The following is a 19482-nucleotide window of genomic DNA, read 5'->3' on the forward strand; positions in this document are numbered from 1 at the left end:
AACAAACTTTTTATTGTTTATTTTAGCCCACAGTCCATATAATGTATCAACACGGACTAATTTCACAAATGTATATATATAATTTTATGAATGTTACCTTTTATTATTTTCTCTTCCAGTTCCAGTTCCAGTTACCTCCCTTACGGAGCATGAAGCATATTGAAATTGAATCACAGTATACTAAAATTTTAACAAATAACAAAATTGTCAAAAATATTGAAATGTAAATAGTTAAAATTGAATGAAAACTGAGAGCACAGCTCCCCAATACTTAGTGTTTACAGCGCCATCCCCATTTCCCTATTTTTTCTCTTCTTACAACTTCATTACAGATAAAATTCTTTTTCTTATATTCTCATTTTATCTATATATTCAACAACATATCATTTCTCTTTTTTTCTTTTTCTACCAAGCAGTTTGTATACATTTAAGCACCGTTATCCCAAAATCAAAATATAAAAATAGAAATAATCTAACGCAATGATTCACGATATCGTTGTAAACTTCACCTTTGGTCTGTTCATTTTGGGATCATTCCCAGTCTCAAAGTTTAAGTATATATGCTACCACAAAATTTACCCTTCTTATACGCACATTGAGTTCGGCCCATTATTTTAAAGCAATGTAAATTACGTACGAAAATTCCCCACAATAACAAGCTTCGTATTCTCTTCAACACTACCTTAGAGTCACGTGATTCAGGAACAATGATACCAGCCAACTCTACATCAGAGATAAGAGATAATATCTACTTAGACATATAAATCTAAAACGAATACGTTATGAAAATTTTAACAAGCATAAACACTGTGCAAGAAGGATTTCTTAATTCTGGAAAGCAGAAAGAAGAAAATCTACAAGCACATTAAAAAAAAAAGAAGAAAAAACTCAAAAAAAGAGCTACATATGAAGAGTACCACTTAAAAGCATTTTTTGTTGACGTATCAGTATAATTTCAGAACATCATAATCTTTACACACATACCTTTCAGAAAATGCAATATATATATATATATATATATATATATATATATATCGAAAATTTTGGCCCGGAAACTTTACATCCCCCTCTAACGCAACGGCATCGTAAGCCGGTGACACAGGTTCGAATTCCGATCCAGTCGTACGTCTTTTCAGTTTTTGTGTATCATTGAATCCGCAACTAACAAGAAATTGAACTGTTAACAATTCGGTTATTTCTCCCGTTTAGCAATATATTGCTAGATGCTTGATTCTTCCCCTAATTGTTATTGGTAAGCAGATATGTTCTCTTTCATTTTGTTCTATATTTATTTTTGTGAAGTGTGTAAAATCTTGCGGAGGGGAAAATTCCACACTAATATATGTGTGTAAGAAAACTCCTCGCAACTAATAATTTACTGAAGGAGTTAATAAAATTACACTACTGTCAAAAGTTTGTTAATTAATTACAGTAGTTCATATGTAATTAACGTGTATTTCATATGTAATTTATGGATACTTATATGAATCCTTAATTTTACATAGTTACATAGTATTATAATTTAATAATTATGGATGTTTAAATATGTGAACTTTCCATGTCGAAACATTCCAGTGCGAAGAGTTCTATTAATATTACTATTTGTCAGTCTTATATTTTCCCCAGTTTGAATGATACACGGTTCTAAAATAACTCTTAAATAAAAAATCCCTCAGATGTGGAGTAATATTAGATTATTTGCTGTTTATGTGATTTTTTGCGGATCAAAGAAACATTTTTTCCTTAATTTTGTTAGTATTTTTTTTTTAAACTTTAGTGTCAGTAGAACACGAAGTAATTGATTTAATCATTCTTTTTATTTAAAATTTATTTTTTAGTTCAAGCAGTATTACACGTGGATTGAAGTTTGAGAGAAGTTCACCTGTTGTTGGCCGATACAATAATTTCAAGATCGTAACAAAAAACAATTCTGTGTACTTGTTGGTTGATAAGTTACACGACCCTAAAAAGAGTAAGTGGAGTTATATTTTTCTGTAATATAGAGTAACATCATTAATATTATCATCAGAGGTGGCTCTGTAATGTACTCATAAAGTCATATGTTTTTCCAATTAATCTGAAGGAAAATATTTAAAGAAAAATGTTATTAACATTTATTCTTGTATACGAATGAGGAATGACTCCACAGAAATTTTATTTAATATGGAGCCTACAACCCTGCACATCCACTTTGTTGCAAACAATATTTTTTTTAGAGACAGACTGTACAATTTGCTTCGACTAAAATAATTTTTCATGATATTTTTCATTTTATGTGAGGAACCAGAACTCAAGATCTTTGATTTTTTTTTTCAACACAACGAATAATCAAATTCCTTGTTTCAAAAGTAACTCAGGTGTTCACCCAGGCTTAGTGCCGATAGACAGTTCGTATTAAACACAAAGAAAATTTTTATCAACAAACTGAACAGTGACGTCCCTTGTTAAATTTAGAACATGAGTGGACGAGAAACTAGATTCTGATAGCAATTTCAAAATTACCAACTGCATTTTTGGTTCCAAAATAGTTTTTCTCATGCTAATGATACGCATATATCCAATAAATTTATCGTACTTTTATATCAAACTGAGTTGAAAGTTATGGTCAAATCATGGGAATCAGTTGTATAGCGCGATCTCAGCAAAGTCACTTTTTAGTGAATTCAGTGTTGCCAGGACTGATCAGGCTAATTTAAATGCAATTATCGTATACTGATACGTGTGGACCTTTTAATAGCACTGTCTTGAAAGAACCACTGGTAAACTTCCGGGAATATCTATTTTGCAGAACAAAAGGTGGTTTGTCCTCTGGGAAAGCAAGAAAACCAGAGAAAGTTTGAAATTTGAATCCCAAAGGTACAGCCACGTTCGAGCTGACTGTTCTGTTACATTATAGTATAATATGAAGAGTAAGAATGTATTTTAGATGTGATAAACCGCTACACAATTACTTACATGACATATTTTGATATATGTCTTAAATGCGTGGTTACGTCTACTTTGGACAGTTTTGTTACTGTTGTTATTATATTTCATGCGTGGAGAACTAAAGTTTCTTGTTTTCTTTTTTCTTCATGGCAAAACGAATAAGTGGATTATCACGCATAATTAATTATGCATACCTCTAAATATGCATTTTGAGTTTTCGTATGATCAAATATTTATTTTCAATATATTTGCAACACCTCTCTGAGACATTTACTTCACCTAAAAAGTTAATACGCACTACAGGCATACTACGTTTGAATTTAACTCCCTCTTACCTACCAGAGTGTTCAGTACACTGTAAAGTATGCAAGTTAACTTCAATCGCATATGTATGTATGAAAAAAAAAAAAAAAAAAAACTGAGTCTAAAGGGAAAAGTGCGTTGTTAAAATACTGGTATTAATCTCAGACAGGGCCGTCGCGTGGGTTGTAAGCGCCCGGAGCGAGAATTCCCAGGCGCCTCACCTCCCGCACTGTGCTATGAAAAACAACCATAGTTTATTCTGTATTCCTAGATTTAATAACATAGAATATACAAATATTAAAGCCCAATGTGTAAGTGATAGCAAACACTTTTTAGTTTTAGGGATTGGGACTTGTAGCTTCTTTGTTTTTACAAGAGCTTTCAAGCGATATACCACTTGACTCCTCTTTCCATTTGACAATTTTGAGTTGGACCCCGTCTGGGACCCTGCGAGGAACCCTGGGGCGAAACTTTTTACTTCGATCTGTTGTCTTTTGAACATCATGTGACACTTGTTTTTCAGTTTTTCCGTCTGGCTGCCTGTTTCAGATTTATAGTGGTGTCCATATTGTTTTCAATGCAAATTTTGATGACATTTTGACCCGCCGCCATTTTGCATTGGGTGATCGTAGATAATCGGGACTTGTTGTAGCTTCTTTCTTTTTACAAGAGCTTTCAAGCGATATACCACTTGACCCCTCTTTTCATTTGACAATTTTGAGTTGGACCCCGTCTGGGACCCTGCGACGAAACTTTTACTTCGCTCTGTTGTCCTTTGCAACTAATGGGATACGTGATTTTCAGTTTGTACATATCTCGGACCGTTTTCGATTTAAAGGCCTGGTACGGACTAACGGAATCACCTGATATATATATATATAGGTTATTTCAAAACAACACCAACAACGTTTGAGAGGTGATTCTTGATATCAAGATAAGACGAAAAGTATAGACCAACCTGGGTGCACAAATGCTTCCTTTCGGAGTTTTAGGCTGCTGAAAACATGCAAAAATGAACTTGAACTTTAAAGGTCCACAGCTCCGAAGCTATGGGACCTACCGTAGTCAGGTCAAGATTTCACTTAGGAACTAATATGTGGACTATCCAAAAATACATGTTTCAGAATCCCAAGATACTCACACAATGTTTGGACAGGTAGTTTGGCTACGGTCTTATAATTTGAAGTACTCACAAACTACCTCTATAAAAATTGTTACGTAAGCAACGCAGGATTATGAAACATGGATATTTGGATAGGGCACATACTAGTTCCTAAATAATGTCTTGACCCGACTATGGTAGGTCCCATACTTTCGGATGTATGGACCTTTAAAGTTAATTTTCTTATATTTTCGGCAGCCTATAACTCCGAAAGAAACAATTTGTGCACCCAGGTTGGCCTATACTTTTCGTCTTATCTTTGTGTCAGAAATCACCTACCAAACGTTGTCGGTGTTGTTTTGAAGCACCCTATATATATATATATATATATATATATATATATATATATATATATATGTATGTATATATATATAAAATCTATCTTTTCATGTGATTAGCAATGTTCGTAATTTGTTAGCTGTGTGTGTGTGTAAATCGTTTCGTTGATGTAATGTTTTATCGAGAAATACTTATGATTTTATGGCCCTTCGTTAGTGGTGTATAACGGCAACCGTAATAAGTTTCCGAACCTGAAATCTATCCAAACCATTCGTTCATTTCACGTACATGAAGGTAGCCAAACAGGAGATTGAACTCAAAATTTTCGATTGTAGTCAACACCTGTCAATTATAAGATAATGATAGTCTCATGGGGGGCTTGAACCAAATATTGGTTACATGAATGACACCCGACCAAAGGATGACGCAGGTGTTTTGGATCGTTATCTAATCCAATATAAATAAAATAAAGAGTTTGCGTGTCTGTCTTGTGTGCGGCCTGTGGACCAGACGAGTGAACCGAGAGTTACTGAATTTTGGTCACGGGCACCTAGGTTCAGGCCCCAAAACAAGACGAAGAGTTTTTGGTTTTCAAAATTCGAACCAAGGAGGCCTCAGGGGGGGGGGGCGTTTACCGGGACATGTAAAAGCAGTAGAAAATGAGCAATATTAGTGTCAAATTAATAGTTTTCGCGGTCGCTGAGATCAGTGGTGAAACTCAGATCGCATTAACATCCAAATTCACCCCATTCGACTGCTAGCCGGTGTCACCGAGGAGGGGGATACTGAGACGTAAAAATAATCCAAAATGACCGAATCAGAGGCTTTTTTTTAAAAAAAAAAAAAAATCGAACCAGGGGTTCTCAGGGGGCGTTTACCGGAATAAAATAGAAAATGACCAATATTTTTTTTTCCCCTTTCGTTTTTCAGTTTGTTTACACAGATATTTTATCTGACCCATGCGAAGAATGGGTATTTCAGCTAGTTGTTTAATAAACAATAACCAAGATCCTTTTTCATTGCATGATAGTATAGAAGTAACTTTTATTATAACATATTTCTGTAGGCTGTTTCTTTTAATAGCTATATTTATGTGGAAACTGATGCAGTTTTTAAATAGTGGGGTATATACAATTTATTTCAGCATTTTGTTTAATTATTCAGCATGGCACCTCAGAAAATAGTTCACATACTTTATTAGTACAAATGGAAACTGGTATTAGAGAAAGTAGGGAAGAAAATAAGTAGTTACAGATTGAGATTAGAGAACGTAATAACAAGGTTGAGGCATTGCATGTAGAAATTGACGAGAATAGTCAAGTAGCAATTAATTATTTCTGTTATATGTAAATGGTTTGCCAAATGACGTAGCGTTAGCAAATACAACTATGTACACCGTTGAAACAATAATAGACACAAGTTATGATAATATTCACGATCAAATTGATGAGACAACCAGTAGTTTAGAAAACTGGTTTGCCCAAAAACAAACTAAAATTAAACACAGATAAATCTACAGCCTTAAATTTCCATCATATTCAAAATAAGCATTGTGTAGATACTAATGTATGTTAAATAATCAAATAACATTCAAACTCAACGAAATTTCTGGGACTTTGGCTAAATCACTTGCCTTTAATAAAATCTGCTTAAACTTGAATTCATTTTTGTTTCAGAACTTCCTAGTTTCATTCGAGAAGGATTCAGTAACGGTTTTCCAGGAAATTGGAAGGATTTATTTAACCGGTGGCTAAAGTTATTGCAGCCAGGTAAGCTTTGAACTAGTTTGTTGTATTCTTAAGATAAAATCAATGAAAAACTTAGAATAGTCGGTACCAAACTTCTGTGTTTAAAAGCAACGCTATTGTGTATGTGTTTGATATCCTCGTATATTTATTTTTTTAAAATTTATTTATGCATAGAGATAATATTTCCAGAAGTTATTTGAATATATGTTTCTTTTTATTTTAGTGCACACAACAGATGGGTGATAGTAGAAACTATTCGTTTCCCAGATTTAATATGTATCTACCTGAGGGTTGTCATTACTAAGGTGGTCCGTAGTACCAGAAAAGCTTGAAGTTTGCTAGGTTTGCCTGACGATCGAATATATATATATATATATATATATATATATATATATATATATATATATATATATTAGGGTGGATCTTATTTACGTGGGGAAAAATAAATTTAAGAATTCCCTTGCAAGAGCCCTCTAAAATGGTTCCATATGGGACTAAATTAAGCCATGAGAAAAATTAGATCCATTGAATAATTTTAAATGGTGCTTCAAGCGACCTTAAGTTTTGAATCTGATTACAATACATAGTATATGGGAAAAATCTGGAAGAAATCTTTGTAATTTAGAAACGACTTAAGAAAATGGGAAGATATCTTGGATATTGGAACTAGAAAAAGAGACCAATCTAATCTTGTATAACATTATCATGGCGGCCATCTTGAATTCAGGTAAAAGTTTTCAGATAGGAAGAGGGTCATGTGAGATATCGTTTTGAGGTACCGTTTCACCAGAAGCACAAATCTGGTATTATTTTTTAATTACCTATAATCATGTTAGAGTTATTACGTGTGAAAAGCGAAATACTTCGATGTAATGTTATTTTATTGTAGTTATGGACAACAGATTTGTAAGAACTTGGGAAGATTTTTTTTTTTTTTTTTTTTTTTTTTTTTTTTACATAAACTGAAGCCAACTGCTAGAGAAAGCTAAATCTTTGTTTCTCTATATGAACTACAAATAAGTTTCCATCAAGATGATTCATAGACCATTATGAGGAAAGAGAAAAATTATAACTGGAAGAAATTGAAATAACCCTTATTTGTGTAGTAGCTTTATAGTAAGTTTTCAATCTTATTTGCTACATAGTTCACTTTTGACACATCTAGGAAAAGATTGTCTGTGGGCCTTCACTATCTGCAAAAGAAACTGTTTCTGCTCCTCATTTTTCGTAAGAATGTTGTTGTAATCTTCTTATTAGATTCATTCCCCTTTCTGCTGCATCGTTTGTTACGTGAATGCATTTAACTATTGTGTTTTCTTGAAGATAGTCATTATTATTTAACCATGAAATTGGATCGCACTCAAGAAACTCTTTAGGTATTTTAAATCTCTCGAGAAAAGTTTGTGTGTTTGTTGTAACAAAACCACTGATTTCTCTTTTCACAGGAATTGTTATCGTATTACCTCTTGCGTCAGGCCTCTTTGCTGTTTCATGGTTTTCCCTTACAGTTTTAATTCTTTCAATCATTTTTTTTTTTTCATAATGCTAACTTCATTAAGAAAAGCAACGTTAAGTGTTGCTCCGCCAAGTACCAGAGATGGCGAGAAAATTTAGAAAGAGCCACTTCAGCATCTATTTGTTTATAACTTTACAAACCTTTCAAAAATTGCAGGTCTTGTAATGGTGAATGGGATGCTTGATCACATTTAAACCAAGCTTGAACATATAGTCGTATCAGAAAAATGCATACTCTCCGAAGATACGTTTTCGTTTGCTTCGTTAAACGAAACTGTTGGCAAAAGAGAAATATTTTTATACAGTAGATTGCTTTTCCCATCCACCTTGCATGGTGAATTGCTCCAGGCAAACGAAAGAAAACTCCTCGAGGAGGTATGCCACCCAAGAATATGATGACCAGTCCTAAAAATTTCCTGTAATCTCTGCAGTGTCCTGCTTCTACAAGTTTGATAGCAAAATTTAACACTTCATTTCTTACATCGGAAATATTATTCCTTACGTCATCATCAATTCCTGGAATAAAGTTAGTGCAATCAATTTTAGGCCACTCGTTCTGAAAACGCTTAAATAGAGGAACGCCCGGTCCAGCTGCAAACCAACCACAATACTTATCAAATACACATTTTAAAACCAATTCATAAATGTGGTGTCTACAAGGAAGGTATAGGTATTTTTTGAGCTGCTCTAGCAGAAAGTTTTCAATCTTATTTGCTACATAGTTCACTTTTGACACATCTAGGAAAAGATTGTCTGTGGGCCTTCACTATCTGCCACCGTTGATATGAGCCAGATTGCATTGAGTAGTGTCACAACAAACTGCTTGCACGAACTTTACCCAAGTTCCATTCTTCAAGTGAATGAACTATAGTAGAAGCAATATGCTCTCCTCTTGATGATGATAAAATGAGAACACCAATTAGCCTCTCATGACTATCTCCTGTAACAATTGTTGATAACCTGTCGATAGTCTCTCTGCCAGTCAAATTCGGCAGTAGTTTTCCGTCCCAATACACTACTAACGAACTTGATGCACTCTGAAATTGTTTTTTTGTGGTCCTGTGCAACTTCACTATGGATTTTCTCTCGGCATTAGTGAATGGAAGACCTATTTATTACTAGTTCCTATACATCATGGTCTAATGCTTCTGCCGTCACTGTCAGATCTATCACTGACCTTGTATCGATCAAGAGCAGAAACCAGTCTTGAAGTAATAAAATTAGTTTTTCCCCTTTTACATCTCTTAAGAGTGTCCGGGCACACACGCATCCATTTTTACATTTTCTCTAACATTCTCAGCTGGGTTTTCCTCTTCATTACTTGAACTGCTTACCTCCATATCTTTTGGTGTATAAAGTTCAAACAAATCAATTTCAGAAGTGAATTTTCTCTTGTGTTCCTCTATCTTTTGAAGCCGTGCATATCCGTTTTGTTCTTTTCGCACCAAACTCATGTCTTTACCAAGTATATTACCAGGGCGTCCCTTCTGTCTTTGGGACAAAATAAATATCTTTCTTGATTTCAATAATACCTAGAGCATTAGCGTGTGCTATATCAAATAAATCAGGTAAGGTGTTTTAGAAGGCTTCTTTTTGCCCTTGCACTTCATTCGACCTTTTATTGTTCTTCTGTAATGCTCACCATTTCTCATACAATATAATCAGCTTGTCAACACTGTGTTGGGAATCCTTGCCTTTTACTAAAATACCTCAGGTTCTTTAACAGCTAATCATGTACTTTACCTCACTGTCAGATTTACCGTTCTCAAGTGTAGAAAAAGACATTTAACACTTGCTTGTTTGATGGTAATTTACTACCCAGAATCTGCTCATTGACACTACCAATTAAATAAATTCGACACATGGTTATATCCATAGTTTGCATTTTTGCATTAAAACTCGCTAGAAAAGTGAAATATTCAACTATTAACCTTGACATTTGAACTAAAATAACTTTTTTTTAAAACAAGAGTTTCATTCCCATCCGAGGATGATGGGCCGTAGAAGGCAATACCTTCTCTGTGGCCAGAGTTTAAACCTTTCCTCTGTAGCTTACAAATACTCAAATAGACATAAAATATTTTGGTGAGCTTCAATTTAATATTAAAAATCGAATGTCACGCGGCAAAAATACTGCAAGCAAACAAAACTTTTTTCCTACAAAATTATAATTAAAGTATTTTCTAAGTTTATGCATTTACACTTGAAACAACTAAAAAAGAACTTACAAAGTATAAACACAGTATTTGTTACTGCCATATATTGACCAACTAAGAAACCAAATTAACTAGCAAGTAATTACATTGTATTGAATGTGACAGAAATAAATATGCTAGTCCAATAATTAAATGCATTAATACAATTATCATCGTTACGGTATTTACTAAGGTTAATATATAATTGAATAATAGTGGCAGAAGCACAAATCTGGCAATGTTTGAAAGATACTTTTAGTAGTGTAAGAATTATTACCTGTGAAACGACCTGTGAAAAGGAGAAATCTTTTCACAGGTAATAATTCTTACACGACTAAAACTATTTTTAAAATAGTGCCATATTTGTGCTTCTGGTGAAACGGTACCTCAAAATGATGTCACATGACCCTCTTCCTATTTAAAGATTTTGACCTGAATCCAAGATGGCGGACTTCAAGATTGTCACCATGCCAATACTATACAAAATTAGATGTGTCTCTTCCTCTAATCCCATTATCCAGGGTATCTTCGCGTTCCCTTAAGGTGTTTCTCAATTACAAGAGTTTATTCCAATTTTTTCCCATATGCTATGTGTAGTAATCGGAATCAAAACTTTAGGTCGCTTGAGGCACCATTTAATATTATTCAATAGAGCTCATTTTTCTCCTGGCTTAATTTAGTTCCACATGGAACCATTTGAGGGGGCTCGTCCAAAGAAGTTCGGAAATCAAAAATTAAGGACCACCCTAATATATATATATAGGGTGTCTCGAAAGTTCCCTGATATAAAGTAACTCTGTTGTTATCAGAGTTATGACAAAATGTAAGAGTAGAAATCGTCTCCAAATATGATGTTTTCAATTTAAGTGAAGGATTTTTTTTAAATCGGACGTGCCGTTTGGGCTGTACACTCATGCGCCCAATGTTAACTGAAAAAGCAACATTGCCATTTACCTGGATCCACAACATAAATGAATGAAGTTACTGCTTGAAATGGGGGTTGACCAGCGACATGAGTAATCATGAGTAAAAGACAGTAATTTCATTCATTTATGTTATGGATCCAGGTAAATGGCAACGTTGCTTTTTCATTTAACATCGGGCGCATAAAGAGTGTACTAACCAAACAGCTCGTCCGATTTAAATATTCCTTCACTTTATATTGAAAACATCATATTTGGAGACGATTTCTCCTCTTACATTTTGTTATAACTCTGGTAATAACAGAAGTACCTATGTCAGGATCTTTTGAGACACCTTATATATATATATATATATATATATATATATATATATATATATATATATATATATATATAATGTGTGTGTGTGTGTGTGTGTGTGTATGTATGTATGTATGTATATCGCGCGCGCGAGAGAGAGAGAGAGGGTAACAGTCAATCCGGCTTTTACGGACAACTTCATAGTGCTTTTTTTTTCTCAAGCATAAACGTATGTATTTTGAAAAAAAAAAAAAAAAACCTTTACAGACACTTTGAGATAAGGACACGGATAGTTTTGTTGTACAGTCACGAACATAAAGGTAAGAATCTTTATTTTTTATGGTTCCAACATCTACTTATTTATGTTCGTGGCTTTACAACCAATGACTCAGTAACTTCTTCATAACGGACAAGAATTACTTTCAGCTCGTATGTATTTATCACAGAAAATACTTTTTGCGATTTGGTTAAAAAAAAAAAAAAAAATTGAATTGATTATTTGAATTTATCCAATAGTTATTGTTACTTCTAATGCAGTTAACAGGCAAATTAAGGGACTTTTAAAGAGGTATGACTTGTTTTTGACAAGAAAATTATTACACAAGTCTCTTATTGTGCAGTACACATTCATATAAACACATACCCCAACGATACTTTTTAGTTCTCTACAAAGTGATATTTTTCCCTGTAATTGAAGCATTGAGTATAGTATTACTCTGTATCAACATTTATAACTAATATATAATATGAAACCACGATCAGGAATTCTATCATTCTACTTATCTGAATATTACCTACTATCATTCCTGAATATTATTTGTTCTTCCTAGCTTTCGACTCTCACCTGTAATCTTGGTCACGGAGAATAAAAGCAAGGGAAAAGAAAACATCTTGAAGTAAAAGAAACAGTCTTACCAAGAAAAGAATAGTGTTCGTAGGTTTCCTTAAGAAAATTTCCCTCGACTGACTAAGTTTTCCCTTATTAAATTCTTCCTTCTTCCTTTAGCTGTATTAAAGGAAGTGTCAATCATATTTGTTTTTAGCTTCCATTTTTTCTTTTACTTTTTCCTTCACTTAAAAAAAAAAAAAAAATCACACAAGTAGACCCAGCAAACAAAGGATGTAAATTATGCTACTTTGAACACAAATTATTGCTATTGTACTGGTTTATTTCTAAAGAACAAAGAAAAATTCAAGCATTTATATTGGTCAATCAGTCAGTGTGAGAATTGTCCTGGATTTACAGGTTTTATCGAAAAACATCACTTTTCCTTCTTTGCTAAATTCCCCTCAAACTACGAACGCTGTGGGAACAACGGTGCTAGAACGCACTTTATCAAATTCAACGATCACGCATCATTATTCAGATATTTTCTTCTCCCGTGCGAAGAATAATCATTTCAGGTAATGTCATTAATCGAGCAGACGGTTCTAGCAAATTTTTACACATTTCTCAGTTTCTAAGGTTAGGTTACAGCTTTCAGATTGGTTCTACCATTTTTTTTTTTTTTTTTTTTTCAGGTTAGCTTAGAGCTACCAAAATACTGGTAATAATTCTTACTTTCAAAATTGTTTTATTGCTTACCTAATTTTGACAAGTTTCTTACAATTTCAGGTTAGGTTAGATCTTTCAGCTTGCTTCTACCAAATTTTGACAAATTTCACTACCATTTAAAATTTATTGCCATAAACTGAGAGAAGTTACTTCTATTCACAATCTTATTCCTTCAAGAAAAATGTTTCACATCATATTTTACCTACAAATTTTCTATTTGATAAAACCATCTGCTCGAATGAACCTCAGCTAATTTCTCCATGTTCTTCCTAAAACCGAAAATTTTCAAAACCTCTGGAATATGTTATATACTGAGTTTAATCTTTCTAGCTTGAGGGATTAGTGAGTTATTTAACTTCTCGCATAAATTATGTTTCCGCTCCCCCGTTTGGATATCATTTTAATTACAAGTAACATGTTAAAAATCCAGTTTGCGATAGGTCATAATTCTACTCAAACAATCATTTTAATCGGTTTAGCCGTTTTCCTGTGATTCGATCACAAACAAGATTGCTTTCATTTTAATATTAACTAGCAGAACACCCGTTCTTCGCACGAAGATAATATCTTTCATTTTGAACATAAAAGGCTGAATGTGGATTTAAAATGATCATTTTCGATCATTTTTAAATATCCCCCCTCCCAAGTTGCGAGGCAGAATTCGGATTTAAACGGTGTCAGAAATGTCACTGTTCATGTCAGCGATCCCGAAAACTATGGATTTGACACTAATGTCGATTATCTTCGATCACTTGAATATATATATCTTTCTCCCCCTCCTGCCTCGAGTTGTCGGGCTGAATCTGTATTTAAATAGCATCGGAAGTGTTACTGTCCATCTCAGCGATACCGAAAACTATGAATTCGACACTAATATCGGTCATTTTCGACTATTTTTGAATATTTTCCCTCTCCCTCAAGTTGTCGGACTGAATTTGGATTTAAACGGCATTGGAACTGTCACTGTTCATCTCAGCGACCACGAAAACTATGCATTCAACACTCCTATCAGTTATTTTCGATCATTTTTAAAATATCTCCCCCTTCCCCCTACTTAAGTTGCGGTACTGCTGAAATTAATTTTAAACAGCATTATTTTTAAACATCTCTCCCTCCCCCTCCCATAAGTTGCACCGTCAAAGTGAAATGGTAAAAACCATCCCAGGCCCTACTTCATCTATGTTGAAAATTTGATCCGATATTGGTCAGGTGGTTCAAAAGGTATGAAGTCACTAACATAGTCACTTTCATTTATATATATATATAGATAGGTAAAAGGAATGTAACCAAAATAACTAATGACAACTAACAACCAAATTAAACATTTTGCTAATATATATATTCACTTTTTCTTATTTTTTTTAATTGTTTAATAGTGCACTCTGTGTTCAACTACAAATAACGGGAAGGAAATTAGTTTACGTAAATGATTATTGTGAGCAAGATTTTGGAAGAAAGAGGTACACAATTCTCAGGTGCAAGCTTTGAGTCTGAGTGTGGTCAGGTTTCATACTATAACTCCTTCCTGCTCCTGTTAAGTAGATGTAATTATAAACAATAAAATAAATATAAAACCAATCATAAATGAATCAAATGTATACGTGATGTGTTTACATGTAATGCTGTAACATTCAATACATTGTACCATTGTTGTTTCTGGAACGAAACAACATAATACTTCACATTATTATGAAGTTTTTACGACAGAAGAGAGCATAAGCATACGTATTTGTCAGAGTTATGGTTGCTACCTGTTTCAACTTTTTGCCGGGACAGTCCCGATTTTGTAGAAAATGTCCCGTGTCCTGACTTGGTTCTATTGGAACTTTAAAACATCCCGACTTCCATGGCGGCAGGCATGTAGCAATGTTTCCGGGAACAGAAAGTCTAAGCAGATGCCATGGAAGTGTCGATATAGATAAGTACACACCCGCTATCATGATCTAGCGTCGAGTTAACGCTGTGCAGTCCATCACGATCATATGGACAAGAGGTGTGTCATTTCATGTTATGGTCAAGCTGCACGCTCCGTTGCTCAAGTGTCGGTGTGTACTGCTTCATTACTACCACTCACGCATCAGTGTCATGGTAGAATGCTCTGTACGGCACGAAATGCCGCCTTCCTGTAAGCTGATCATGCGGGCCATCAGAATTATTTCAAATGCAGACAACTTAGCTCATTCTAGACTTTCGTTTATCAGTCTTAGAATTATAACAATAACTAATCTATATATTTACACCAGACATGTGCAAGTTGGAACAGAGAGTGGGCCAATCACAGAGGACTTACTAGCGTAGAGGGCTGTATGAGATAATATATGACATTTTCATAACAATCGAATTGTCATATTTAATGGAGCCACTCGTTCATCTTACATTAACGTAACAGAAACTTAAAAACTGCTATAACGGTAACCAAAATATTTATTTATTTAAGAAAGGTAGGAAAAAACTATTTATTTCACGTTTACAGTTCAGTTGTCTATTCTTCACTACCTGAGCACTGCATAAATTTCCCGCACTCAGTACTAGTTGTGCACTGTTCCAAGGCTCTGCATGGCATACGCGTTCACCACCCTGCTGATATTGTAATCGTTCCTGTGTCATACCGTGCCGACCACAGAATTGCGAATAAACCTAGTTTGGATGCATTTCCCATCATTGCTTGGTGTTGAAACTTTAACAAATAGCGTGCAAGTTCTTGCCATGCTACTGGTTGCACAAAACAGAATATTAATTTAATGTTATTTCTGGTAGATTACGTCTGATGAAGGTAACATTAAGTTACCGAAACACTTATGACTTATTTTAATTTTAATAAACAAGTATATACTCTGGTCAGAAAAGTATTAATTATTTAAATTTATCTTTATATTAATTTTGCCTTTCTGAGAGTTTTGGACCTCCCGAAATAAATTCCTGCGTACGTTGCTGCTTGCTAGAATCAAACAGGGGATTATCTTATGTGGGTAAGCTACGCAATTAATTGTGAAATGTAAGACTACGGGGGATAATACAAAAAATATTCATCACGAAAAAAAAAAAAAAAAACTTTTGTCCAAAAAAACTTCTTTTCAAATCAATAGTTATACTCTTAGTTTTAAAGAATCGTTTTTATTTATTTATTTATTTGTTTATTATATATTTCTTTCTTCCATTTTTTTAATCTTCTCTTGGCCCATGGAGAAACACGAAGTGATGGTGATAGTTTTGATTGTAGTTCTATTTCTATACACAATACTTAATGGTTGTTTCGTTTATTACTAGAATATATCAGTAGATTTGATCATTGTTTTCCTCACTTTAAAAGATTGTACTTTGTTTTTAAGCTTAAGACTGTGTCCAAATCGACTTATTCGTTCTGAGGTTATTGAAAAGATATCAAATTGAGTGTTACCTTTTTCTTAATTAAGTAACTAACGAAAATAATTCTATGGCCTATGGAACCCGGAGGTTCAATGCCACGTCCACAAAAGCTCTCCATTAACTGCTATCCTTAGTCAACTGGATCCAATTTCTACTTTGTATTCCTATTTCTGCGAGATCTACCTTAATATTATCCTCCCATCTACGCCTAGGTCTTCCTAATGATCATTTTCCGATTGGATTTCTCGTTAAAACTTTGAAAGCTTTCCTACCTTCTTCAATTCTGGCTATACGACCTGCCCACCTAAGCTTTCTAGATTTGATGACTATAAAAATGTTTCGTAAACGATATACATTATGTAGTTTCTCGTAATGAAGTTTCCGCCATTCCCCACTTCAGTTTTTCTTGGGTTCGAATATTCGTCTTAGGATCTTGTTCTCAAGCACTTCCAGTCTGCGTTCTTCCCTCAGAGTAAGCGACCATGTTTCGCAACCATACAGCACAATAGGCATGATTATTGCTTTATATATTTTGAGTTTCAAATTCCTTGACAGAATTTGCGACGATAAAAGGTTTTGAACTCCCCCACGAATTCCATACTTTTAGTGGACATTTAATTTCTTCATGAATATGGTTTTGGTCTGTTAATATTGATCCTAGATATTTGGAAGTATTCACTTTATCGAAAGTATTGTTTGATATTTTAACACATTCATAATTTGCAGTATTACACTTTCCCTTACGTTTACTTATTTAGTTTTTATTCCTTTTTGCTCCTGTACTGTTTGATAATCACTTAACATTTTCCAGTTGAGGAGATGTTGGACATTTCATCCAATAGTACTACTACCAGCCTGAACAACGAAGCTGAACCTTTTGTACCTTGTAGAACCTTGAATGAAACTTTCACTGAAGCGGATGAAGTCGACCGTAATATGATGGAGACTGTTGAAACATATGAAGGCATGGCTTCGGATGTTATGGTTGAGGCAAATCGAGTTTTAGATGGCAATGACACAGGTATAATTTGTATATTCCTGTAATTTATATGTTTAGACAAAAGTCCGGGAATACTTGTAAAAAATATTGCAGCCAAAACGAGTACCATTAGGAAGTAACAACGTGCATCATTTCAAAGAGTCAAGTTGTAAGTTCTTTCCTAATTGCAGATATTACGCGTAGTTCCATCATAGCTAGGTGGTCATAAACAAGATGGCGGTTTCTGGAGCTGAGAAGGCTTTCTGCTGGCTGCGTGCTAGAATTTGACAAAACAAAGAGTGCAACGGATGTCCAATAAAAATTTAGGATGAAGTACGGGAAAGCAGCACCAGTCAAGAAGGCAACCTACAATTGGCATTTAAAGTTTGTTGAAACTGTATGTTTTTGTGTCAAGAAGAAAAGTGGTCTGCCATGTGTGAGAATGGCATTGAACAAGTGAGAGAAGTTTTCACAAGGAGTCCTATAAAATCTATACTTAGACTCTCACGTGAGTTGAAAATGTCAACTACTGTGTGTCGTATTTTGCATAAGTTAAACATGAAACCATACATAGCAGTTAGTGCAAAAGTTAAATCCTAAAAACAAAGACCAGTAATTCCAGTGTTACTGTGCATTACAGGTCAAAGATGATGCTTTTTGGAATTTGAATTTTCATTTCCATTTCCATTTTCAGTATTTCATAGAATTGGGAAAGTAAACAGGCACAATTGTAGAATTTGTGGAACAGAAAATCCGTGTAATATTGCTGAATACAAGCGAAATTCTGCAAAGGACAACTTTTTTTTTTTTTTTTTTTTTTTTTTTGCCAAGTCTCACAAGAAACCATATGGGCCTTTCTTCTTTGAAGAACAAACTGTAATTGGAGAGTGCATCTTTCACATGTTGCAGAATTGATTAATGTCGTTTTTGCACACTGAATCAGAGAAGTTTATTCTTCAGTTAAGTGGGCCCCTCCACATTTTTACCGTGATATTAGGGCATATCTGAACGAAGAACGAAGATTCGGAGGATTGGTTGTAACGGAGTAAGCGACCAATGTGTACTAAACTGGTCTTCTAGGTCACCATATATTAACCCTGGTGATTTTTCATGTCATTATTTAAAGGACCAATGTTCCTTTTCTTCCAGGTGAGATTGCATAACTTAAAAAAAAAAAAAAAAAATGTTGGGCCGTGTGTTGCAAGAGTTCGATTAAAGCGTGGACATTTGTCGGGTAACACATGGTTCCCACATAGTGTTGGTAATGTGAGTGCAGTTGGGAGAAAAAATCTTACAAGTTTACTCTTTAAAATAATATATTTTATTACTTCGTAATGCTACTCATTTGGCTACAATGATTTATACTCTTGGAACGTTTAATCTAATGAACTGTGCAAATATAGGCAGGAAGACATTGTTTGACATAATTTATGATACGACAAGGTTAACACTGTTGCGAACCCAACATAAAGTTATATTTTTCACAAAGGCACTTCGTGAAGTTTTTGCATATTTCAAATCTACATGTTAAGCGAACTTATAGTTCCACACTAATTATTCAGTGTTGCAAACTAATAATGCTACAGTATCACAAACATCGAAAAACAGCAAAATTTGGAGGGTTTACAATAATAATAACGTAAGTGAGATGGACGAGGTAACTCACATGCAAAGTACCATAGTGTCAAATACTACGGTCATCGTACGACGTATTTCGAGCAAGTGGAAACAGTTACAAGGAATTGAAAATTTGACTTTCTTCAAAGGACATTATTTAAAAAAAAAAAAAAAAAAAAATCACGTCGAATTAGTACATGGTTTTCAATAGACATGAAGATGATAATACCGTTTACAGCAATTTGATATCTCAAACCATTCAAGAGATATGAAATATAGTAAAATTTGATGTATTGCTTAAAATGGCTTTTATTGTAAGGAACTTTTTAGAACCATTTTTGATTTATTTTCTTTCAATAGCATTATAATAATCCCTTTTTGCAGGCGTACGTAATTACAATAAATTCTCGGAATTGCATAATCTTAACTAGTGTTGAAAACTAACAGTTTTTATCGTATCTCCAGAATGGATTGAAATATCAAATAGCTGTAAACGGCATTGTGATTTTTAAATCTATAGGAAACCATGTATGCAACCTGATGAGGTACGTATCTAAGCAGTTTTTCAAAATAGAGGTTTTTGAAAGAAAATCACATTTTCAATCCCTTGTA

At 34.0% G+C, this 19482-nt stretch overlaps 1 protein-coding gene across 1 annotated transcript in view; it reads left to right on the forward strand.

Moving 5' to 3' along the window:
* Positions 1–19482, forward strand: part of LOC145679466 (uncharacterized) — a 312009-nt gene that overhangs the window by 152456 nt on the left and 140071 nt on the right. Inside the window, exons 10-12 of the mRNA XM_081750046.1 lie at positions 1839–1972; positions 6349–6441; positions 17086–17295. Coding sequence (XP_081606172.1) covers positions 1839–1972; positions 6349–6441; positions 17086–17295 — 437 coding nt within the window. The remainder of the gene's footprint in view (positions 1–1838; positions 1973–6348; positions 6442–17085; positions 17296–19482) is intronic.

This window comes from Thermobia domestica, chromosome 2 (genome assembly GCF_964235325.1).
Source record: "Thermobia domestica chromosome 2, izTheDome1.hap1.1, whole genome shotgun sequence".
Lineage (NCBI taxonomy): Eukaryota > Metazoa > Arthropoda > Insecta > Zygentoma > Lepismatidae > Thermobia > Thermobia domestica.